This window comes from Pongo pygmaeus, chromosome 1 (genome assembly GCF_028885625.2).
Source record: "Pongo pygmaeus isolate AG05252 chromosome 1, NHGRI_mPonPyg2-v2.0_pri, whole genome shotgun sequence".
NCBI lineage: Eukaryota > Metazoa > Chordata > Mammalia > Primates > Hominidae > Pongo > Pongo pygmaeus.
Genome location: NC_072373.2, coordinates 46,736,958 through 46,758,538, shown reverse-complemented (window position 1 = coordinate 46,758,538; position 21,581 = coordinate 46,736,958). Strand labels below are relative to the sequence as shown.

At 38.1% G+C, this 21,581-nt stretch overlaps 1 protein-coding gene across 2 annotated transcripts in view; it reads right to left on the bottom strand.

Moving 5' to 3' along the window:
• KDM5B (lysine demethylase 5B) overlaps positions 1-21,581 on the bottom strand; it is an 83,243-nt gene that overhangs the window by 16,256 nt on the left and 45,406 nt on the right. For both annotated transcript variants that reach the window (XM_054461948.1, XM_063647146.1), the window contains exons 6-16: positions 19,567-19,663; positions 18,197-18,306; positions 15,937-16,095; positions 13,918-14,037; positions 11,888-12,046; positions 10,793-10,974; positions 8,427-8,589; positions 6,180-6,299; positions 4,118-4,312; positions 1,300-1,481; positions 1,015-1,139 (exon numbers count right to left, since the gene is read on the bottom strand). In XM_054461948.1, the coding sequence (XP_054317923.1) occupies positions 1,015-1,139; positions 1,300-1,481; positions 4,118-4,312; positions 6,180-6,299; positions 8,427-8,589; positions 10,793-10,974; positions 11,888-12,046; positions 13,918-14,037; positions 15,937-16,095; positions 18,197-18,306; positions 19,567-19,663 (1,612 nt within the window). The remainder of the gene's footprint in view (positions 1-1,014; positions 1,140-1,299; positions 1,482-4,117; positions 4,313-6,179; positions 6,300-8,426; positions 8,590-10,792; positions 10,975-11,887; positions 12,047-13,917; positions 14,038-15,936; positions 16,096-18,196; positions 18,307-19,566; positions 19,664-21,581) is intronic.

Genomic DNA, 21,581 nt, shown 5'->3' with positions numbered 1-21,581 from the left:
CACATGCATGTGTATGTTCACTGCAACACTATTCACAATAGCAAAGACATAGAATCAACCTAAATACCCATCAATGATAGACTGGATAAAGAAAAATGTGGTACATATACACCATGGAATACTATGCAGTCATAAAAAAGAATGAGCTCGTGTCCTTTGCAGGAACATGGATGGAACTGGAGGCAATTAGTTAGCAAACTAACACTAGGAACAGGAAAGCAAATACTGCATATTCTCACTTATAAGTGGGAGCTAAATGATGAAAACACATGGATGCATAGAGGGGAATAACATATGAACAAATACAGGGGAACAACACACAATGGAGCCTATTGGAGGGTGGAGGGCAGGAGGAGGGAGAGGGTCCAGAAAAATAACTAATGGGTACTAAGCTTAATACCTGGATGATGAAATAATCTGTACAACAAACGCCCATGACACAAGTTTATCTATGTAACAAACTTGCACATATACCCCTGAGGTGAAAAGTAAAAAACAAAAAACAAACTATATTTTCATAAAAAAAAAAAGAGAGAGATAAAAAGGGTAGCAGTGACTTTCAAAGGTAATGACAAGTGCCAGGGACCTTAACTTTAATTAGAACTAAGAAGTGATAAACTACCATTTCAGAGACTCCTGATTTAGTGTCATGCTGCCTTTGTCACAAGATGTTTTGTTTTTGTTTTTTTTAAAAAGATTTCAATGCCTTTGTAAGAAATGTGAAATTTTTATTTCTGAGACAAAAATAAAGGTTTCCTAACAATATCATTTTTATTAAGTAAGTGATGTTGCACAACTCATATAACAAAATTTCACTGTGATGTAAGGGCAACTGCCTTATCCACTCTTGGTTTTAAAACCTTCTCTGCTGGTGCTCTGTAAACCCGGCTATGTCGAGGGGCTAACCAAGGATGAGGTCAGGCTGTTTCAAGAAATGTTTTGTTGACTTTAATTTGGCTACATCACAATGAGCCCCAATTTGCCAATCACCAAGTCACTTTCTGTATCACGTACTTTTCTTCTTGTTGATCTTTGCCTCCAAAGCTTCATTCACATTCAAGGCCCATTCGTTGTAAGATTCTGCTCGAAGCTTCAATGCATTCATCATAGGGTAGAGATCATCCAGCGTGTATCTATACCTGGAAATAATACCACCACACTTAGCTTTGAGACGTGTAGCTTTGGAGAAAACTAGATGTTTTATACTTAACATTTCAGCCCTAGAACTGCGGTATCACTGAGCTTTTAGTAAGGATCAACTGTTTTCCATAGGAAAAAAAAATCATTCTTCCTACTTACCGCAATTTATATTTATAAGGAGGACAGGAACACAATTCTTTTACATGATGCAGGCAAACAAGCAGGCCAGGTTTACAAGAACAGGAGATGGCAGACATGAAGCATGTAGTTTTGCATTTTACACACTGACGTTCATCATCTGGCAACAGCTCAAAATCCATTCTTTCCGAATCAATCACGCCCTAGAATAAAGTATACTTTAGAGAGACCTCCAAAGGATAATATAATCCACCAGCCCAAGACAAACATGCAGCAGTACTTGAGTTTGGGAAAAAAAAAAAAAAAAAAAGCTTTACCAAAACAGGGATGCATGATTAAAAATGTGTGGCATACAAAGAAACAAACGACCTAGCAAATATAGGCAAGTTCATTTGTCTAGGGGGATCTCCTTTTTCAGACAAGGCAGGTCCTTATGTTTGGTCATTTTGATCTGAGTATGAACACCATAGGACTGTAAAACTACTGAGATTAGTTATCTGTTCTACTCTAAATTAGCCATGTCCACACTTTGGGTATAGATAAGAGATATAGATAAGAGTAAAAGAAAGGAACATGTTTCCTACTTCTGAGGAAATATGGAGAATCTATTAAAAGGACAAAAATGAAAGAAGATGGGACGAGTGGAAAAGACTATCATGAAATTGAGTTTGGGAAGATGCTGAGTGGTCTCTTAGCCTTTTACAGGAAGTTTTATGAAAGGATGTCATTACCTGAATAGATAGAAAATTTGTGCAATAGGAAAGACTAAAGTCATAATTAAACATTCCCTCCTAAAAGACTGTCAGGAAAAATAAGGTCTTGAACCAGTAAATTTCAACATAATCTGTACCACCGAACATCTAGAGAACCCTTCTTGGATATACCTTTTGTCATTTAAAGACCAAACTTCTATCACCTTTTTTCCCTATCTAAAACTGGATCCTAATCCAGCCTTGAGAATGCCAGTCAGTTTATGAACTACTGGGCTTCTTTCTTTTATTGTCTTATCCTGTATTTTAACCTTTTAACTATTTCATATCTGCCAATTATATGGGCCAACAAAGATGAGGAAGGTAAGGAAAATGCTAATTAGATTTTGGTTTTATTCTTGAATTGGTCATTAAAAAGGACTTCATAGGATGGAGAAAGTTAACATTTTTGTTTAAAATAAGATTAAGGACCAACTCTATGGATTTTAGTTGAGAATCAATCATGTAGTTCATACCTAATTTTAATTTGTAAATTCCATATATGGAAAAAGTCTCAGAGTTCTAAAAATGAGCTACCATTTTTGATGTAAGACTTTGGTAAGTTACTTAAACCCTCTGGGCACTATTTTCCCCCAACTGTAAAATATAAGGGGGTAAGGTAGGTGACCTGCTGTTAAAATGTAATGTGCTGTAGAGAGAGCCAATATTCCAGGATTCTACCCAAAAAGGCACATATTTAAAAAAAAAAAAAAAAAAAAAAACAGTATTACTATTTGCAGATATTATTACTCCAAAAGAATCCATGAAAAAGCTACTGGGAATTAAGTGACTTTAGCAAGGTCTCAGGAGACAAGGTCAATATACAAGTCAATTGTCTCTCTAAATACTAGCAATAAACAATTAGAAATTCAAAGTTTTTAAAGTACAATTTATAATACTGCCAAAAAACATGCAATATAAAATTATACTATGTTCATGAATTGGAAGACTCAATATTATTAAGATATCAATTCTCCCCCAAACTATCCATAGTTTCATGCAGTCTCAATCAAAATTCCAACAGGAATTGATTTGGTAGAAATCAATAAGCTGATTCTAAAATTTACATTAAAAAAAGTAAAAGAGATAAAACAATTTTTTAAAAAAAACAAAGTTAGAAGACTCATAGTACCTGATTTCAAGACTTCTTAGAAAACTACAATAATCAAGACCATTTGGTATTAGCAATAGAATAGATGCATAGATCACCAGAACACAATAGAGTCCAGAAATAGACCCATACTTATGTGGTGAACTGATTTTCAACAAAGGTGCCAAAGCAATTTAATGAAGAAAACATAGTCTTTTCAAGAAATGCTGCTGGAAGAACTAGATATCCACATGTAAAAAAATGAACCTTGACTCATATTTTTGAAAAACAAAAATTACTTGAAATAGATGAAAGACCTAAATGTAAAACTTGAAACTATGAAATTCTAGATGACTTAGTAGGAGAAAATCTTTGTAACTTTGGACTAGGCAAGATTTATTAAATAGGAAACCAAAAAAAACATGATTCACACAAGAAAATAATTAACAAACTGGACTTCATCAAAATGAAAAACTCCTGCTTGCTGAAAGACACTGGTAGGCAAATCAAAGACAAGCCACAGACTGCGAGAAAACATTAGCAAAACACCTATCTGATTTAAAAAAAAAAAAAAAAACTGGTATGCAGAATACATAAAGAATTATTACAAAAATCAAATTTTTTAAAAAAATAAAGGGCAAGCCCGGTGTGGGGGCTCACGCCTGTAATCCCAGCACATTGGGAGGTTGAGCTGGGTGGATAGCTTGAACCCAGGAGTTTGAGACCAGCCTGGGCAACATAGTGAGACCCTGTCTCTACAAAACATTTTTTTTAAAGGGGCAAAACATTTGAACAGCTACTTCAAAGAGACATATGTACATGTGGCAAATAAGACAGTGAATAAAAATTAAAACCACGGGAGATACTACTATACATCTATTACAATGGCCTCAAAGAAAATAGGCTTTAAAAAGACTGCTTAAAATGATATTAAAGTGCGTAAAAATTTTACTAAATAATACCCAGTGACAACATGCAGTTGGATTTCCATAAGCCTTACCAATTTACGGACAGTTTCCCTTAAAGCTTTCTCATCCTCAATCATAATGGCCATGTCTTTCTGAACAGTTGAAGCCACTACAACATCTAGTACATCAGCCTTGGAAGCCATCTTGCAGATCATCTCATCGTGGGAAAACACACAATATCGATGAAGCAAGCGATAATGCTCCACACACTGTCGGCCTAATGGCAGCTGTATCAAAAGACGGAAAGAAAAAAATAACATTCATCTTTCTTCTATTTCCAAACACCTCTGACCCATTATTATCAAATTACCAAACATCACACTATGGGTCTTAACACATATCATTTACCAACCCTAAAACCAGACTCTGGGCCAGGCAGATGGCTCACACCTGTAATTCCAACACTTTGGGAGGCCAAGCCTTGCTTGAGTCTAAAAATTGGAGACCAGCCTGTGCAGTATGGAGACCATCTCTACAAACAAATATAAACATTAGTCGGGTGTGGTGGTGCACGCCTGTAGTCCCAGCTACTCGGGAGGCTGACATGGAAGGATTGCTTGATCCTGGGAGGTAGAAGTTGCAACGAGCCATGATTGCACCACTGCACTCCAGCCTGGGTGACAGAGCGAGACTGTCTCAAAAAAAATTAAAAAAACAAACAAAACACCAGACTCATAAGATTCCTAGCCTAGGCCCTAGGCCTTATTTATCTTTGCATCCCAGAGATCTGTAATGTTACATATCTTAATTAAAAAGTGGTTTTAAAAAAAAAAAAGACCTAGTATATTAACAATGTATTAGGATCTACAACAATGTAGAATCTAATTAGAAGTATGACCTTATATATTTCCTGAAATAATTGTGCTGAACTGGTTTGATCAACCTACTTCAGGGAATAATACTCTGAAAAACTACGTAATGGGGGCCGGGCGCGGTGGCTCATGCCTGTAATCTCAGCACTTCGGGAGACCGAGGCAGGCGGATCACGAGGTCAGGAGATCGAGACCATCCTCGATAACATGGTGAAACCCCGTCTCTACTAAAAATACCAAAAATTAGCCGGGCGTGGTGGTAGGCGCCTGTAGTCCCAGCTACTTGGGAGGCTGAGGCAGGAGAAGGGCGTGAACCCAGGAGGCAGAGCTTGCCGTGAGTGGAGATCGCGCCACTGCACTCCAGCCTGGGTGACAAACCCAGACTCTGTCTCCAAAAAAAAAAAAAAAAAAAACAAAACAAAACAAAACAAAACAACAAAAAACTACGTAATGGAAAATAAGTATAGATATAGCAAGTCCAATTATAACAAAGTTATAATTCATTAGCTTTAACACCACTTAATCTAGAACTTTTTAGGTAAATGAAAAGTATTAATACAAATATAAAAATTAAACTTTACAACTAATGAAACCAAATGTGTCCTTAAATTGCTGTACTGCAGATAATGTAAGCTAGTACTATACAAAGCCTTTAGACTGGAATTATTTGTCAGTTTGCAATGAGATGCTGAGCTTCAGCCAGAAGGTAAATCAATAGACTCCTTTCTTCATCAAGAAAGTCTTGCTACAAAAGAAAAAACATCAGCTGAACTAAGCAGTATGCTTAGGTAATTCATGCTTGATTTACACTGTGGTACAAGTGCTTTATCTCATTGCAGACTGGTAAACAATTTGCAGACTGACCATTTGAGCAGTAATGGATCAAGGCAACTATCCGTGTGACATTTATTTATTTTTTTGAGACAGAGTTTCAGTCTGTTGCCCAGGCTGGAGTGCAATGGCATGATCTTGGCTCACAGCGACCTCCACCTCCTGGGTTCAAGTGATTCTCCTGCCTCAGCCTCCAAAGTAATTGAGATTACAGGCGCCCACCGCCACACCTAATTTTTGTATTTTTAGTAGAGATGGGGTTTCACCATGTTGGCCAGGCTGGTCTCGAACTCCTGACCTCAGGTGATCTGCCCACCTTGGCTTCCGAAAGTGCTGGGATTACAGGCATGAGCCACCACACCCAGCCCACATGACACTTTAAAACATTATATTCCATTTCCTCAGGAAAAACAATAAATTTGAAAAGGTTCACTAAATTGTAATTACATACCCAATCAACAGTGCAGAAGTTAACAGCCTCAGCAAAATTAAAACCCTGGTTAAAACCACTGTGGTAGGCTCTTGGAAATGTAATCACAAACTCCCCAGCACACTGATTAGTTCGGTAAACCTAAAGAGACAGAAATTGAAGATTTTTGAGTTTCTTAAAGAGTGACATTCTTACTAAAGACAATCTGGACACAGACTACTAGATAATTTTCAAAAAAAGGCAGCTTTCTGAAATTGAGCCAGAAAAAACAAATTACTATAGTAGAATATCACCTAGAGATACTAATTTATGTCACAAGATGGAGCAGTATCCCAGACTACCAAAGTTGATTAGTATCTGAACACAAAACAAAAATGTGGCCATATTAAGGTTCAAGGTATAATTTTTAAAAACAGCTACAATTAAGAATATCCTAATATATTATTATTACCCCTCAAGTAGTATCTTCTACCACCAATTAAAGCAATCCCACTCTATTTCAAGAATCTCATAACATACAGAGCTCCTCCTCATTTGGAACTCAAACTTACCTCCCATCATTCCCTTCTTCCTACCACCACCCTCACCCCAAAAGTACCTATATTGCTCTAGGCACACAAATCCTTATACTGAGCTTATTATTATATAATAATATTAGATTCCTTTTCAAGTGTCTACATTTCTACATCAATGCTTACCTAGTGTATGGTCCCCCAGAACAAAAGCATCAACATCTACTAGGAGCTTGTTGGAAATGCAAATCCTCAAGCCCCACTCAGACTAACAAAATAACAGGATCAGAAATTCTAGGAGTGGAGACCAGCCATCTGTGTGGTAATACGGCCTTCAGGGTTCTGTGTAAAGACTACTACCCATCACAGGAACACCATATCTTCTACTTGGAATACTTCCTCCTTCCCTGACTCTGCCAAACGTGATAATTTATCAGAGTTCCAGCTCCTACTACAGATGTCATCTCATTTACGAGCCCTTTCTGATTCTCAATAGTTATAAGATCAGTCTCATAGTTGTCACCACTGTCAAACCACACCACCTTTCCATTATCTGTATAAACATTATCTTTTACTTCAGATTGTGAATCCCTAAATGCACAAGTTCATTCATTCATCTATCTCTGTAGGTCCAGAATCTAACCCCAGAAAGTTTGCTCAATTATTAAAGAACTAGGGTCAGGTCTCAATTAAAGCAATCTACTCTAAACAAATTAGAAAAAACAGTCAACATGAGAAAAGAAAAATATTGAGAAAAAATACCAACTATGAGGACATGGTGAGATTGTGGTGCTTACTGGTGATTATTTTCTAAGCTATGGTCCATGCATAATTTATAATGCCTCAAATGAAAGTCCTTTCTGTTGTCTCCATTGACTAGCCTATGAACCCAAAAGCATAAACTTTAGGTCACAACAAGTTCAAGAATTCACTTTAACACTGTAAATGTATCATTTACATTTTATTTAGCTAAGATGGACTCTTCATACATTTCAATATGGCCTCCCAAATGTCTTCAGAGTATTCTCCAAAAGGAAGCCAGTATAGTTGTACACCATGTAACAACATTTTGGTCACAGACAGACCACATATCAATGGTGGTCCATAAGATTATAATACCATATTTTCACTGTATCTTTTCTGTTTAGATACATTTAAATACACAAATCCTTACTATTGTGTTACAGCTATCTAAGGTATTCAGTACAGTAACATGCTGTACAAATTTGTAGCCTAGCAGCAATAGCCTACACCATACAGCCTAGGTGTGTAGTTGGCTATACCATCTAGGTTTGTGTAAGTACACTCTATGAAGTTCACATGACAAAATCACCTAGCATCGCATTTCTCAGAACATATCCCTATTGTTAGGTGTCCCATGACTGTATAGTTGTCACTTCATTTAGCAACCTCTAGACTTTTCAGTCTAGACTGGGAACCCTAAAATACAAGCTCAAGACCTTGAAATAAATTTTCACTTACAAATATACTAAAACCAATGAATTGCAATTATTACTTGCAAAGGAAGGCCGTTTAGCAATCTAGTTATTAGCTGCAACAAATTAGTTTTTACGGTATCTAAGGATCCAGTCCTACTGAGTAAATGTACAGTACCGCAGCAAAACAGCTGTTTCTGCTATCAAGTCATGCTATGGAAAACACACAACTAAATCAACATCATAAAAAAGTGAATAAAAAGGAAAAAGAGAAGTGGTGAATTAAGCTTGAGTGGCAGGAGGATTAACCCAGAACATACAGGCACTTCATGAGTCATCAGGGTATTGGGGTTCATGATGGTCACAAGCTGATGGAGGAGATCCGGCTGGGACACAAAGAGTTCTGGAGCCAGTTTCTTCATTACATTTTCTAGCTGCTCAGCAGCATAGCCTGGGACTCCATACCAGGTTTTTGGCTCACCCCTGGAAATAGATTATAAAAATAAATCAATCTGCAACACCAACACAAACAAAATGGGTTACCAGTTCATATTTTTCAGACTCGGCTTTGTAAGACTACGCTAAAAATGAATCCGCAAACTGACGAAATATCATTAGAAATGTGAATGTGAGCCGGGTGCTGTGGCTCACGTCTGTAATCCCAGCACTTTGGGAGACCGAGGCGGGTAGATCACGAGGTCAGGAGTTCAAGACCAGCCTGGCCAACATGGTGAAACCCCATCTCTATTAAAAATACAAAAATTAGCCAGGCACGGTGGCAGGCACCTGTAATCCCAGCTACTTGGGAGGCTGAGGCAGAAGACTCACTTGACCCCAGGAGGTGGAGGATCCAGTGAACAGAGATAGCACCATTGCATTCCTGCCTGGGTGACAAGAGCAAGACTCCATCTCAAAAAAAAAAAAAAAAAAAAAAAATGTGATATGAACATATATAATGCATTTTCCCCTTTCACGTATGAATGAACAGAAGACTTTCCATCTGAAGTCCCTCTCCCCACTCTCATTTTTATCTGACTCTTTAGAAAATGCAGACACCTAGAATTTCTCTTTTGTTGTTGTTGTTTTTGTTTTTTTTTTTTTTTTGAGACTCAGTCTTGCTCTGTTGTCTAGGCTGAAGTGCAGTGATGCAATCTTGGCTCACTGCAACCTCTGCCTCCCAGGTTCAAGCAATTCTCCTGCCTCAGCCTCCTGAGTAGCTAGTATTACAGGTGTGCACCACCATGCCCAGCTAATTTTTGTATTTTTAGTGGAGACGGGGTTTCACCATGTTGGCCAGGCTGGTCTCGAACTCCTGACCTCAGGTGAACCGCCCACCTCAGCTTAGTGCTGAGATTACAGGCATGAGCCACCGTGCCCAGCCAATATCCAGAATTTCTAAGAATATAAGGTATCATATTCACTTCAGGATATGTTGTTATCACACTTTCCTAAAGCAACCGACAAGGTAAGGCAACTGTCCATTTTTCTTTTCCCTTGCCCATTCTGGCAGATGAGGTTAAATCAAACACTAATAAGGCAATTCGCATTTCTAAGGAATTCTTATTCTTCAAAGGACTTTAAATTATCAAACAATTTATCTGTATCATCCCTGTGAAGTATGGTAAATATAATATTCATTTTACAGCTGGGAGAAACTGCCTAGGGAAGCAGAATTAATTCTATACATATATATGCCAGTTCTCTTTCTTGTGGTACATCCTCAAATTCCTTGTGTGAGGATTTGAGTGAGTTATAGATTTTCAAATATTTTTATATTTAGAAGAAAAATAGAGAAGAAAACAGATGTGAAGAAATGGCTTGAAGAGTTTAAAAAGTAAAGAAGCCCAAATATCTGCACATCCCCCCTGCCTTGCCCCCTCAATGCGCACACCAAGATAAGGCTCACTCTACTGTGCATAGTGATACCTGATTCAGCACAACAAAAGAGAGGCTGGTCATTACACAGACCTGGAGGACACTGTGGTACCTACTATAATTCACGCTTCTCCCAAAGGGGTATCCAGGCTACCACTGCCACCAAATGGGATTTTCTATAGTAAAAGTAACTTTTATTTAGAATATGCTTTTTCTATAGGTAAAGACTTCTTTTTGTTTTGAGGCAGAGTTTCGCTCTGTTGCCCAGGCAGGAGTGCAATGGTGCGGTCTCTTGGCTCACTGCAACCTCTGCCTCCCAGGTTCAAGTGATTCTGCTCCCTCCACCTCCCAAGTAGCTGGGATTATAGGTGCTCACCACCACACCCAGCTAATTTTTATATTTTTAGTAGAGACGGGGTTTCTCCATGTTGGCCAGGCTGGTCTCGAACTCCCGACCTCAGGTAATCCGCCCATCTTGGCCTCCCAAAGTGCTGGGATTACAGGCGTGAGCCACTGCACCCAGCCTAGACAAAGACTTCTTTACTTCAGATAAAAACTACCTTTCCCCCAGAAATACGTTGTTCTTACAAAGTAGTGTGTGTGCAATTTCAGGGAATTCATGGATGCTCTAGGAATCTTAAGACCCACTGTCTTAACTTGTCAGGATGCCTGTTCTAACGGAAGTGAAAAACCTTAGGGAAAAAAGTAGTTCATTACTCTTTAGACACAGTTAAGACACATCTGCACTGAAAAGGAAAGTTTTCCTATCCAGCATGCATACTACTCATGGGTTCTTTTTGGAACTTCTCACCAGTGCAAGTAGTTAATTGAATAGCTCCAGTGGTCTTCAATATGCCAACAGAATGAAGAAAAGCACATTCCCACATACAACCAAGGAAGTTTCATGCCACATATATCAGCAGTAATATGTGCAAGGACAGACTGCTCCATCACTGGCATGTTGTTCAAATTCCAGCCACTATCAAGATACTCCTAAAAATAAGAAGACAAAAGAGGATAAAGGCTTAGCTATATAATGCTAACATTTTAGAACTCTGTTTCAAAAGGCCAGCTAAAAATATTCTCCTTCAAAATAAAAAACGAAATGTGGAAGAGGAGGGGCCACCATGCTGACCTTCTAGGATGCCCAGAGATTTGTTTTGCCCAGTTTTGAGCTTTGTATAAATGGACTCACACAGCACATACTTCTGTATCTGTCTCTTTTTAAATATATATAGAGGAACATAAGCCATGAGTCCACTTCAACAAAGTTCAAAATCAGGCAAACTAATCTATAGTGTTAGAAGTCAGGATAGGGATTATCCTGAGGGCACAGTGCTTGTCCTGAAAGAGGAAAAGTAGTGAAGGAGAGCAGGCAAAAAGGGAACTTCTGGGGTGCTGGGAATATCCTGTTTCTTGTTTTAGTTAGTGCTGGTTACATGGGTGTGTTCAGTTTGTGGAAATTCATCAGGCTGTATACATATAACTATGTACTTTTCTGATCATATGTAATATTTTCAAAGAAAACTACCAAAAAAAAAAAAAAATCACACTTTCCAAGATAGAAACAGAACCCTTCCTAAGAGTTCGCTAGTATGGAAAAAAATACTCAAAATATTAAAGTTCAAAAATAAATAGACCTGGTCTCAGTCCTTCAGGTTTTCTTCAAAAGGAGAAACCAAGGTTATAAAATCTGAAGGCAAAGAGTGATAAGTAATTTTCCCCTATGACCACAATATAGTGACATAGTTAGGACTAGAACTCTTCTGTAGGCTCTTTCTACTTTTCTTGAAATCATTAAAAATCTGGTAATTAAGGATTTGCTAAAAGTAATCCTAAGTTACCTCAAGCCAGCCAAACAGAATTTCAATAAATACCTCAATTTCCAAGCCACTTATATGCCTACCTCTTCCTCGGGTGAGAGTTTGATTTTCCCATCTCGGACAGGAAAGCCACTGCCAAATTCCTTTGAGGCAATGTCTGCTCCATATTCCACTGTGACATCCTCCTCAATAGTGCTTACCAGTCTCCAAAATTCTTTCTCAACAAGCTCTGTGGGGACCATCTGGAAATACAAGGAATAGAAAAAATGAGTTTCCTCACAAACTGTGACCAATTAAGCTCAGTGATGGGAATCAAAGAACAGCATCCTAAGGAAAAATTGTGTCTATAATGTTCTATAATTGATCTTAGGCAATTCAGGAAACCTCTGATGTCTAAAAGGAATTTCTGTTCCTCTATCACCAGCCAGGCCACAACTGTAAAAGGGAGCCAAGGAAAGCAATTATTTATGACCGGGAGATATTTCTGTGTTTCAAAAAATGTAACATAAACTGTATAGTAATAATGGTTAGTTGTGTCTGAATGACGTATAGCACTGTACAGTTGATAACAGCATAATAATAAGGTTTGTTGTTTCAATGATGCTTGATACTTTGAGATGCTTTCAAATACATTACCTGAGTCCATCCTTTCATTCTTTTCACTGGACCTGTCTGAGAGCAATGTAGGCAACCAACACAAAAAAGACAGTATATAGCAGTGGTCCCCAGTGGACCTGTGTTTTTGGCACCAGGGATGGGTTTCACGGAAGGCAATTTTTCCATGGATGGGGAAGGGCAGGGCACAAGGGCTGGGAGGTGGGGGGGATTAGATTCTCATAAGGAACATGCAGCCTAGATCCTTTGCATAGGCAGTTCACAATAGGGTTTGCCCTCCTATGAGAATCTAATGCAGCTGCTGATCTGACAGGACGCAGAGCTCGGGTGGTAATGTTTGCCCACTGATCACCTCCTGCTGTGTGGCCCTGTTCCTAACAGGCCACCGACTGGTATTGGTCAATGGCCAGGTTGAGAAAGGGTGGTTGGGGACCTCCAGTATATATGATATGACAATAGGAGCAATTTGTAGCAGCATGCCCTTAGAATAAAGAGTCACCAGACTAAATGTCAATCTGTTGTTAATCTGGTGTAAATCCAGAGGCAGGTAACATTTAAATGTCTATCCCTCAATGTCCTCATCTAATATTCCGTCAAAATATACAGTTAACCACAAATAGAAGAGGTTACATGCGAGTCATCAGGATTGGTTAAGCAAACATATTGGCAAATATTATAACACATAAGGAAGTCAAGAGAACTGAAAATTCAAATGGGATATAAATTTAAGTCCATTAAATAAGCAAACATTTTTAAGTAACTAATAGCTGATGTTAGAGGTGCTGGGGAAAAACAAGTTCACTCATATACTGCTGGGATCCATAAACTGATATAGCAACTGGGATGGAATGAGGGAGAATGACTCTCATCTGACCTCAATAATCATCCCAAGAAAATCATCCAATTAAAGAGTACTACACGCATAAAGGGTTTGCTGCAGTGCTTTATTAGTAGTGACAAAAATCATAGCTTAAATATCCAGAATTAAAGCATTACATTTTGGTGTACTCATTTGATGGAGTATTAAATGCTGAATGGAAAATGCTTATGCTTCAAAGTGCATAAAGGGGAATTCAAAATGGACTCATCCTGAAATTTATAATACTAACTTATGATTACATAACAATATACAACAAATGTGTTCCCAATGCATAGTACACCTTGGCACATAGTAGTCATTTAATACATTTTGTGAAGTATTCTTTATATTTGTTGGGCCAAAATGATTGCTGGTGATTTTCTTTATTAGTGTTCTATTACTGGTGCTGTATAATCTGTGTGGAAGAGGTATCTTTAGAGAAATCCTAAAATAAAAAATTAGAATGCTCTTTAAAGTATTGTGAAATTTTAAATACCACAAAACAAATTAAAGTTTTCATTCTGCTTTCTGTGTGATAATGCCTACTAGAGTGAGGCCTCAACTAAAAATGGGTCTTCAGGTACACTTTTCTCCAAAAGCTATTAAAATCCTAAATCAAAGCAGTATATATGTACATACATGGACTGGCATGTTGAAGTAATCAGATTTGAACGCATCTGCCATTTCCCCAAAAGTACGGAGGGTATAGTCCCTGGCTGCTTGTTCAAAGCCAAATGCTTCTTGTGGCTTACTACATTCCTGAAAATAAAGAAAATTACTTTCTAGGTGACACTGAAAACATCAAGTATACTTGGTCAATTATCAAGCTGGCAGATAAAAAACAACGCTTTAATTTGTTTATTTTACTTCTATGCTAGGTCTACATTATAAAAATACACCTGCCTCAAAAATGTGGTTATTTTAATAAGCAAATGAAATACATTTTATTTATTTGCTAATGAGCAAATAAAATGTCAATTTTAACAACCACAACTAGGATAAATTTATATATTTATAAGAGGCAGGCTAAAGATTCGACTTCCTTCAAAATCAAATAATGTTTTCAATACTGAAAATGAGAGTAATAATGTCCTCCTGGGAGTTAAAACTATAAAATCAACATACAATAGATCAAAATAGAGATAAACCACTTGATGGAAACAGAATGGCTCTCAGGCCAGCAATATTTGATTATAATCTAATACTGGGAGTTAACAGGGGCAGTATAAGCTGCCTTAGATCTTCGTGAGCCAATAGACTTAAATATTCCAGATCCACTGATAAGGTCATCCCTATTATGAGGTATTAAATAATTTATCCCTGTCCCATGCCTAATAACCTCCCATTGATGGAGATATCATTATGTTGTAACATAGCTACATGGAAAAGCACTCAAACCTTTATATCCATGCTATACTTAAAATAAACCTCCTTACTATTATAATTCAACCCTAACAAGGGTAATAGACTGACTGCTACATAATATTAATGCAAAATAATCCTAATGGCTGGGTGCGGTGGCTCACACCTGTAATCCGGCACTTTGGGAGGCCGGGGCAGGCGGATCAACTGAGCTCAGGAGTTTGAGACCAGCATGGACAACATGGCAAAACCCTGTCTCTACTGAAAAATACAAAAATTAGCTGGGCATGGTGGTGCAAGCCTGTAGTCCCAGCTACTTGGGAGGCTGAGATGGGAGAATCACTTGAGCTGGGGAGACAGAGGTTGCAGTGAGCTGACATCACGCCACTGCACTCCACTGTACTCCAGCCTGGGCGATAGAGTGAGATCCTGTCTCAAAAAAAAAAAAAAAAAAAATCCTCATGAAGATAATGGTAGATCCTTTTTAGATTTTACCAATGACAGCATGCACTATTAAAAACATCAGTAATCACAGTGCTACATGAAAATGTCTCTATAAATGAAAAAAGCAGATTACTAAAATTACTTATATAATGTAGCTCCATTTGTTTAAAATAGAAAAAAGTCTGGATGAATATACACCAAGACATTAACAGTGGTTATGTATACATTGTGAAAGCATAGCTCTACTTTTTAAGTTGTTCAATGTTTTAATAATTCTTGCAAAGAGCATGTAATGCTTTTTATAAGAATTAAAAAATAATAATAAGATACTTATTACAAATTATCTTCTGCCTCTTAACTACCCACATACATTGTGGAACTCACTTCTAAGACCTCTTTCCTATTCAAGTCCATCCCAGTTTTCTTCACGGGCCTCATTACTGCCGACTGCCAAATCTAAAACTCAAAGGCAGGCCAAGTGAGGTGGCTCAGACCTGTAATCCCAGCAATTTGGAAGGCCGAGGTAGGAGGACTATTTGAGCTCAGGAGTTCGAGACCAGCCCTGGGCAACATGGTGAAACCCCCTCTGTACAAAATATACAAAAATTAGCCAGGCATCATGGCGTGGGCCTGTAGTCCCAGCTACTTGGGGGGCTGAGGTGGGAGAACTGCTTGAGCCAGGGAGGTTGAGCTGCAGTGAGCCATGTTTGTGCCACTGCACTCCAGCCTGGGCAACAAAGTGAGTCCTTATCTAAAAAAAATAAAATAAAATAAAAAATAAATAAAACTCAAAGGCAAAGAAAAATGCCCTAAAAAAAATTTTCTAGTGTTACCTCTACCATTAATTATTACCTGAGCCAAACACTTAGGACACCTCCAGTCTCCCTTGGGAACATCATGGAGAGGTGGGATCAAGCAAAAGGTATGGTAACTGTCATCACAGCCATCACACAACAGTAGCCGGTCTTCATCATTGCCACTGCCACATAAAAGACAGACATACAGGTCCACCTGTAGCAATAAAACAAAGGAACATGAGCTATTATTTGATTTTCTAAAATTCTAGAAATGAAATGGATCTGAGACATAATCTAGTCTCTACATCCTGCTACAAATGCTTCAACCTCTATAAAGGATATTTTAAATAAAAATGTTTCACTTTCTATGAAGGATATTTTGCAATACCTCATGCATACCAAATCTAAAGTGGAATCTCCTAGCTTTCTCAATTGTCGTGTGTTTAAAGTTATTTAAAGACCTAGATTTTAGTAGGTTCCAAAACAAGATGCTAAGGTTATAGGCCAAGAGTGGTGGCACATGTCTGTAGTTCCAACTACTTGGGGAGTTGAGACAGGAGGATTTCTTGAGCCTGGTAGGTCAAAGTTGGAGTGAGCCCTTATTGCACCACTGCACTCTAGCCTGGATGACAGAGACCCTGTCTCAGGAGAAAAAAAAAAAAAGATACCAGGTAATACATTACCAACCTAACCAAAAGTAGAATTTATGAAAGAAAAATACAAGTTTTCCATATTTAAAACAAAACTGTTTTAAAGTTAACCACATTAAACTACCAATTTAGGCCTGGCACGGTGGCTTAAGCCTGTAATCCCAACACTTTTGGGGGCCCTGGCAGGACTGCTTGAAGCCAGGAGTTTGAGACCAGCCTGGGCAATATGGCAAGACACTGCCTCTACAAGAAATTAAAAAAAGAAAAATTAGCCGGACATGGTGGTGCACATCTGTGGTCCCAGCTACTTAAGAGGCTGGGGCAAGAGGATCCCTTGAGCCCAGGAGTTCAAGGCAGCAGTAGCTATGATTGTGTCACTGTACTCCAGCCATCTCTTAAAAAATACAAATAAACTACCACTTTTAATTCTAATTAAGGGGACATGGTTAAGAAGTTCTCCTAATGCCCAGTGATAAAGCATAGTTATTACTTTTTATGGGGTACACTGTATTCCCCCAAAAACTCACATGTTGAAGTCCTAACCCTCAGTGCCTCAGAATGTGACTATATTTGGAAATGAGTCCTTACGGAGGTAATCATCAATATGACTGGTGTCCTTATAAGGACAAAGAGATGCACAGAGGAAAGACCATGTGAAAGACAGCCATCCACAGCCAAGGAAAGAGGGCTCAGAAGAAACCAACCCTGCCAACACCTTGATCTCAAATTTCCCAGCCTACACAACTGTGAAAAAATAAATTTCTGTTGTTTAAGCCACTCAGTCTGTGGCAGGTCCTTATGGCAGCCACAGCAAACTGATACATTACTCAATACTAGAAAGCTGAGAATTCAACTAAATGGGGAGTCTGTTTCAGTCTATTTATTGTAGCAAATAAAAATCTAGCTCTGTCAGTTTTCTGATTGTATTGGGGAGAGGGGGTGGGGCAGAAGGTGACATTTATGGAGAGAACATTCAATTAGAATAATTTCTAGTTCCAAGAAAAAAAAGCACCGTTTCAGGCTCTCAGAAGGGGGCAGAGAAGAACCAGATCCTTTCTAATGCCATCAGGCTTTACTTTTAATAAAAGTTTTCCACAGAATAAACAGCTCCCAGCCCTCTAACTCTGCCATGTCCTCCTCCCTACTCCCAACTGCTTTCCTTTGTTCCTTTTCCTTTTCTTCCTTCCTTCTCTACTTCCTTTTCATTCCTTCCTTCCTCTTCCTTCTTCCTTTCTCTTTTTTGTTCCTTCTTTCCATTTCCTTCCTTCCCTTTGCTAGCTGGAAAGTTGGAAAACACTAACTTGGATTTTTGAGCTAGCCTTCAGCTCATGTAGAAGTGAGCTAGTGACTTATGAGCAATTCTATGTATAATGAGCTAGATTACAGTTCATTATTAGTCAGTGCTAAACTGAATGTATTCCAGAAAATGGCAGTCAATGCTGCCCCGGATGTTACTACCATCTTTATAGTATGATCATGTATTTCCTCATTTATTAACTAACACTATAAACTGACTTCAGAAGATATTTTTATTGTCAGACACTAAGTTAAACAATCTTATTTAAGGCACAAATTTAAGTTTAAACTTGGGGGTAAAGGGGATTAAAGAAAGGAAGGGAAGAGGGAAAAGAGGAAAGAAAAAGGAGAAAGGGAGATGTCACTCACAGCATTGGTGGCTTTTTTGGATCGACTCTTGGGCTTTTCCTTCTCATTTTCTACAATATAATCTTTCCTCTCAATAGGTTCTTGCTTGATGCTACTCTTCATTTCTTTCTCTGTAGGAGGCAATCCAAAATTAGCTCTTTATGATGCTTTTCTCCACTTCCTCAACACATCGTCTCCCTCCCAAAGCACATACTGTACACAAACATAATTTCATGTGTGTTTTCACATTTTAATAGCAATAGCACCCAGTATACTTTATTCAAGGGCTTAAATGCTGATTACTTTATGATAAAATGCAAACTCTTGTGCCATTTAAATTTCAAGATGTAGGTTACTTCTGGAGATCTCCCTCAGGTTTGTATGCTTTCAAAATAGGAATTAGAGTTTTCTTAAGACCAAGACATAACATATACCAATGAAATCAAATTCCTCTTGGCCATGACTACAAGAAACCAACAGTTCACCAACTATACCTCCTCCACATAACACGTTATCTCTCCATGACCTAAGATGACTTCCTGGTCATCCTCCTGGTCTCCAAATTCCTGGTTCTGAAGACTGAGAAGTTTGGCGAAAACACTGGCTATCAATTACTGAACTATCATGTGGTAGGCATTATGTTCAATGCTTTCCATAAAGTATTTAATCCTTCACAACAAACCCATTTCAAAGGTAAGAAAACTGATGTTAAAGTAAATCAAGAAACATCTCTAAGGTTACATAACTAGTTAGCAGTTGTGCCAAGATTACTGTATTACTTTATATTGTATCTCTATTACTTTCCACTGCATTGTGCTGCGTTTCCACTAGCTCATTAATCCCTAGGTTGAACAAATTTTAGTAACTTCTTAATTTGTATGTGCCTCCTATATAGGATATAAGATTTCTCTTAAAAGAATCTTAAATCCACCTCTCAGTGACTTACATCAAGTAACAGCCAAGCAAGCAATTAACTACAATTCAGATTTAGGAAGCATGTCTGTTTGCCTTGCCTGAAATAAATCTATTAAACATTCGGTCAAAGGCACCTATGTTTTTCACAAATTACTTCTTTTAAGTAACTGCATTGAATCAAATTTCAAAGTAGCAACTCGCTACAGCTGAGAAACTCATCCACACTCCTAATATGCATACATATAGTTTCAGTTTCTCTCTCTCACTAGTCAGTTAATTATGAGAACAAGGACATTGTTGATATATTAAGATTTTATTTCTCAAAGCCCAACCCAGTAACTACTATGTACTGGCTGCTCTAATGTTTACTTTTTAATTTTTTTCTATTGACTTTTTCAGCTTATAATGTTTACTTATGAATAGTTATTTTTACTTTATTTACTTATTCTTTCCTATTCATTGATAAATTTTCTTACCATTTTCACATTTTGGAGTTGGACAACCCATTCGACGTCTCAGATTATGAGTTCTGGCTTCTGTTGTCTCCTCAGGCTCTATTTTAATATTCGTGGCCTTAAAAAAATTGTCATATACATGAATATTTCCTTTAAGAAGAAATAATCTTTAAAAATCCAACTGGAATCTCAAGGTGACTACATCCTACCAATTGCCTCTATTAACAGGGCATTCAAAACATACTTCTCTCTCTTCCTAAGGAAGAGAGCTCACCTTTGAAACTACTATTAAAGCATGAATGAGAAATTTAAAAATAGGGAAAAGTTGGCCAGGCACAGTGGCTCACACCTATAATCGCAGCACTATGGGAGGCCGAGGCAGGCAGATCACTTAAGGTCAGGAGTTCAAGACCAGCCTGGCTAACAGTGAAACCCTGTCTCTACTAAAATTACAAAAAGTAGCCGGGCATGGTGGCACGCACCTGTAGTCCCAGCTACTTGGGAGGCTGAGGCAGGAGAATCGCTTGAACCTGGGAGACGGAGGCTGCAGTGAGCTGAGATGGTGCCACTGCACTCCAGCCTGGGTGACAGAGCAAGACTCTGTCTCAAAAAAAAAAAAAACAAAACAAAAAACAAATAGGGAAAAGTCAAAGGATCAAGAACAAATTGTGGCTGGGCGAGGTGGCTCACACCTGTAATCCCAGCATTTTGGGGGGGGCCAAGGCAGGTGGATCACTTGAGGCCAGGAGTTTGAGATCAGCCTGCCATCATGGTAAAACTCCATCTCTAACTAAAAATACAAAAATTAGCCAGATGTTGTGCACACCTGTGGTCCCAGCTACTCAGGAGGCTGAGGCATGAGAATTGCTTGAACCCAGGGGGCAGAGGTTGCAGTGAGCCGAGACCACACCACTATACTCCAGCCTGGGCAACAAGAGCCAATCTCTGTCTCAAAACAAAGAGAAGTATTTCTATTCAAATTCGGAAGAACAACTCTTATTTTCCTCCTAGAAGGTTCTTGGTTCTTATCTATTTGCTTTATGCTTTATTCAATCATCGCACTAAGCCAAATCCTAAGTAGTTATATAAATGTCATAATTCCATTAGCATCTAAGAGTTTGCTGACCTCTTCCAAGGTCTGTCAGTATTTATAGAAAATTTTGCTTCCACAATAATTTTCCATAAATTATTTTAATAAACTATTATTATAAACTACACTTCTAACATCACTAAACTATTAAGGGCTCCTTCCTCATTGAGGGTAGAGAAGCCAATCTCAATTTCTATTATTTCTTAAAGTGCTGATACTTATTGGTAAAGCAAATAAAACCATTTTTGTGGTAATACTGAAGTATTTGTGGAACTGTGCTTTCTCACTTTGCCTGTGTTTATTCATACATTTTAACGATGTCCACTGCTAAAAGAGTTTATTCCATGGGCAATATCATTACTATCAGGTGTCATCAAGGCAGATGTAGGCATCCACAGCACTGGGGCATTTCTTATATACACATGTATAAGATCAAGAATATGCTCAAGAAAGAACTGATTCATAGATTAATTTACTTTAAACATGCTTATGGGCTTCAAATAACCATATTTTCCTATTCTGGGCAGTCTCCTTCATTCAGAAAAAGTGAATCACTAAATTTTTTTCCTATCTCCAACTTACCAAAGTGAAAAACTATTCTCTTATTTATCTATTTCTTCAGAAAACAAAATGGCTGATTTTTTTCATTTTTGATAATTATTGAAAACCAGTTACTGATTTAGTATGATTAATGCAATGAGGTTTCCCAGCTCTAAACAGTTCCCTATATATTATCTCTGAGTCCTAAAACTCACAGATCCATCAGGCTAGGCAGGAATCCAAAACCTTCATACCTCTGGTATGGGAACAAGATCACTAGAAAAATACTCTTCTTCTTCCTTTCCCAGGGAAAGCTTCTCAGAGCAGAAAAATCTTAAAGCAAATAATCCTTCTCCAGCCTGGACAACACAGTGAGACCTTGTCTTTATTAAAATTTTTTTTTAGT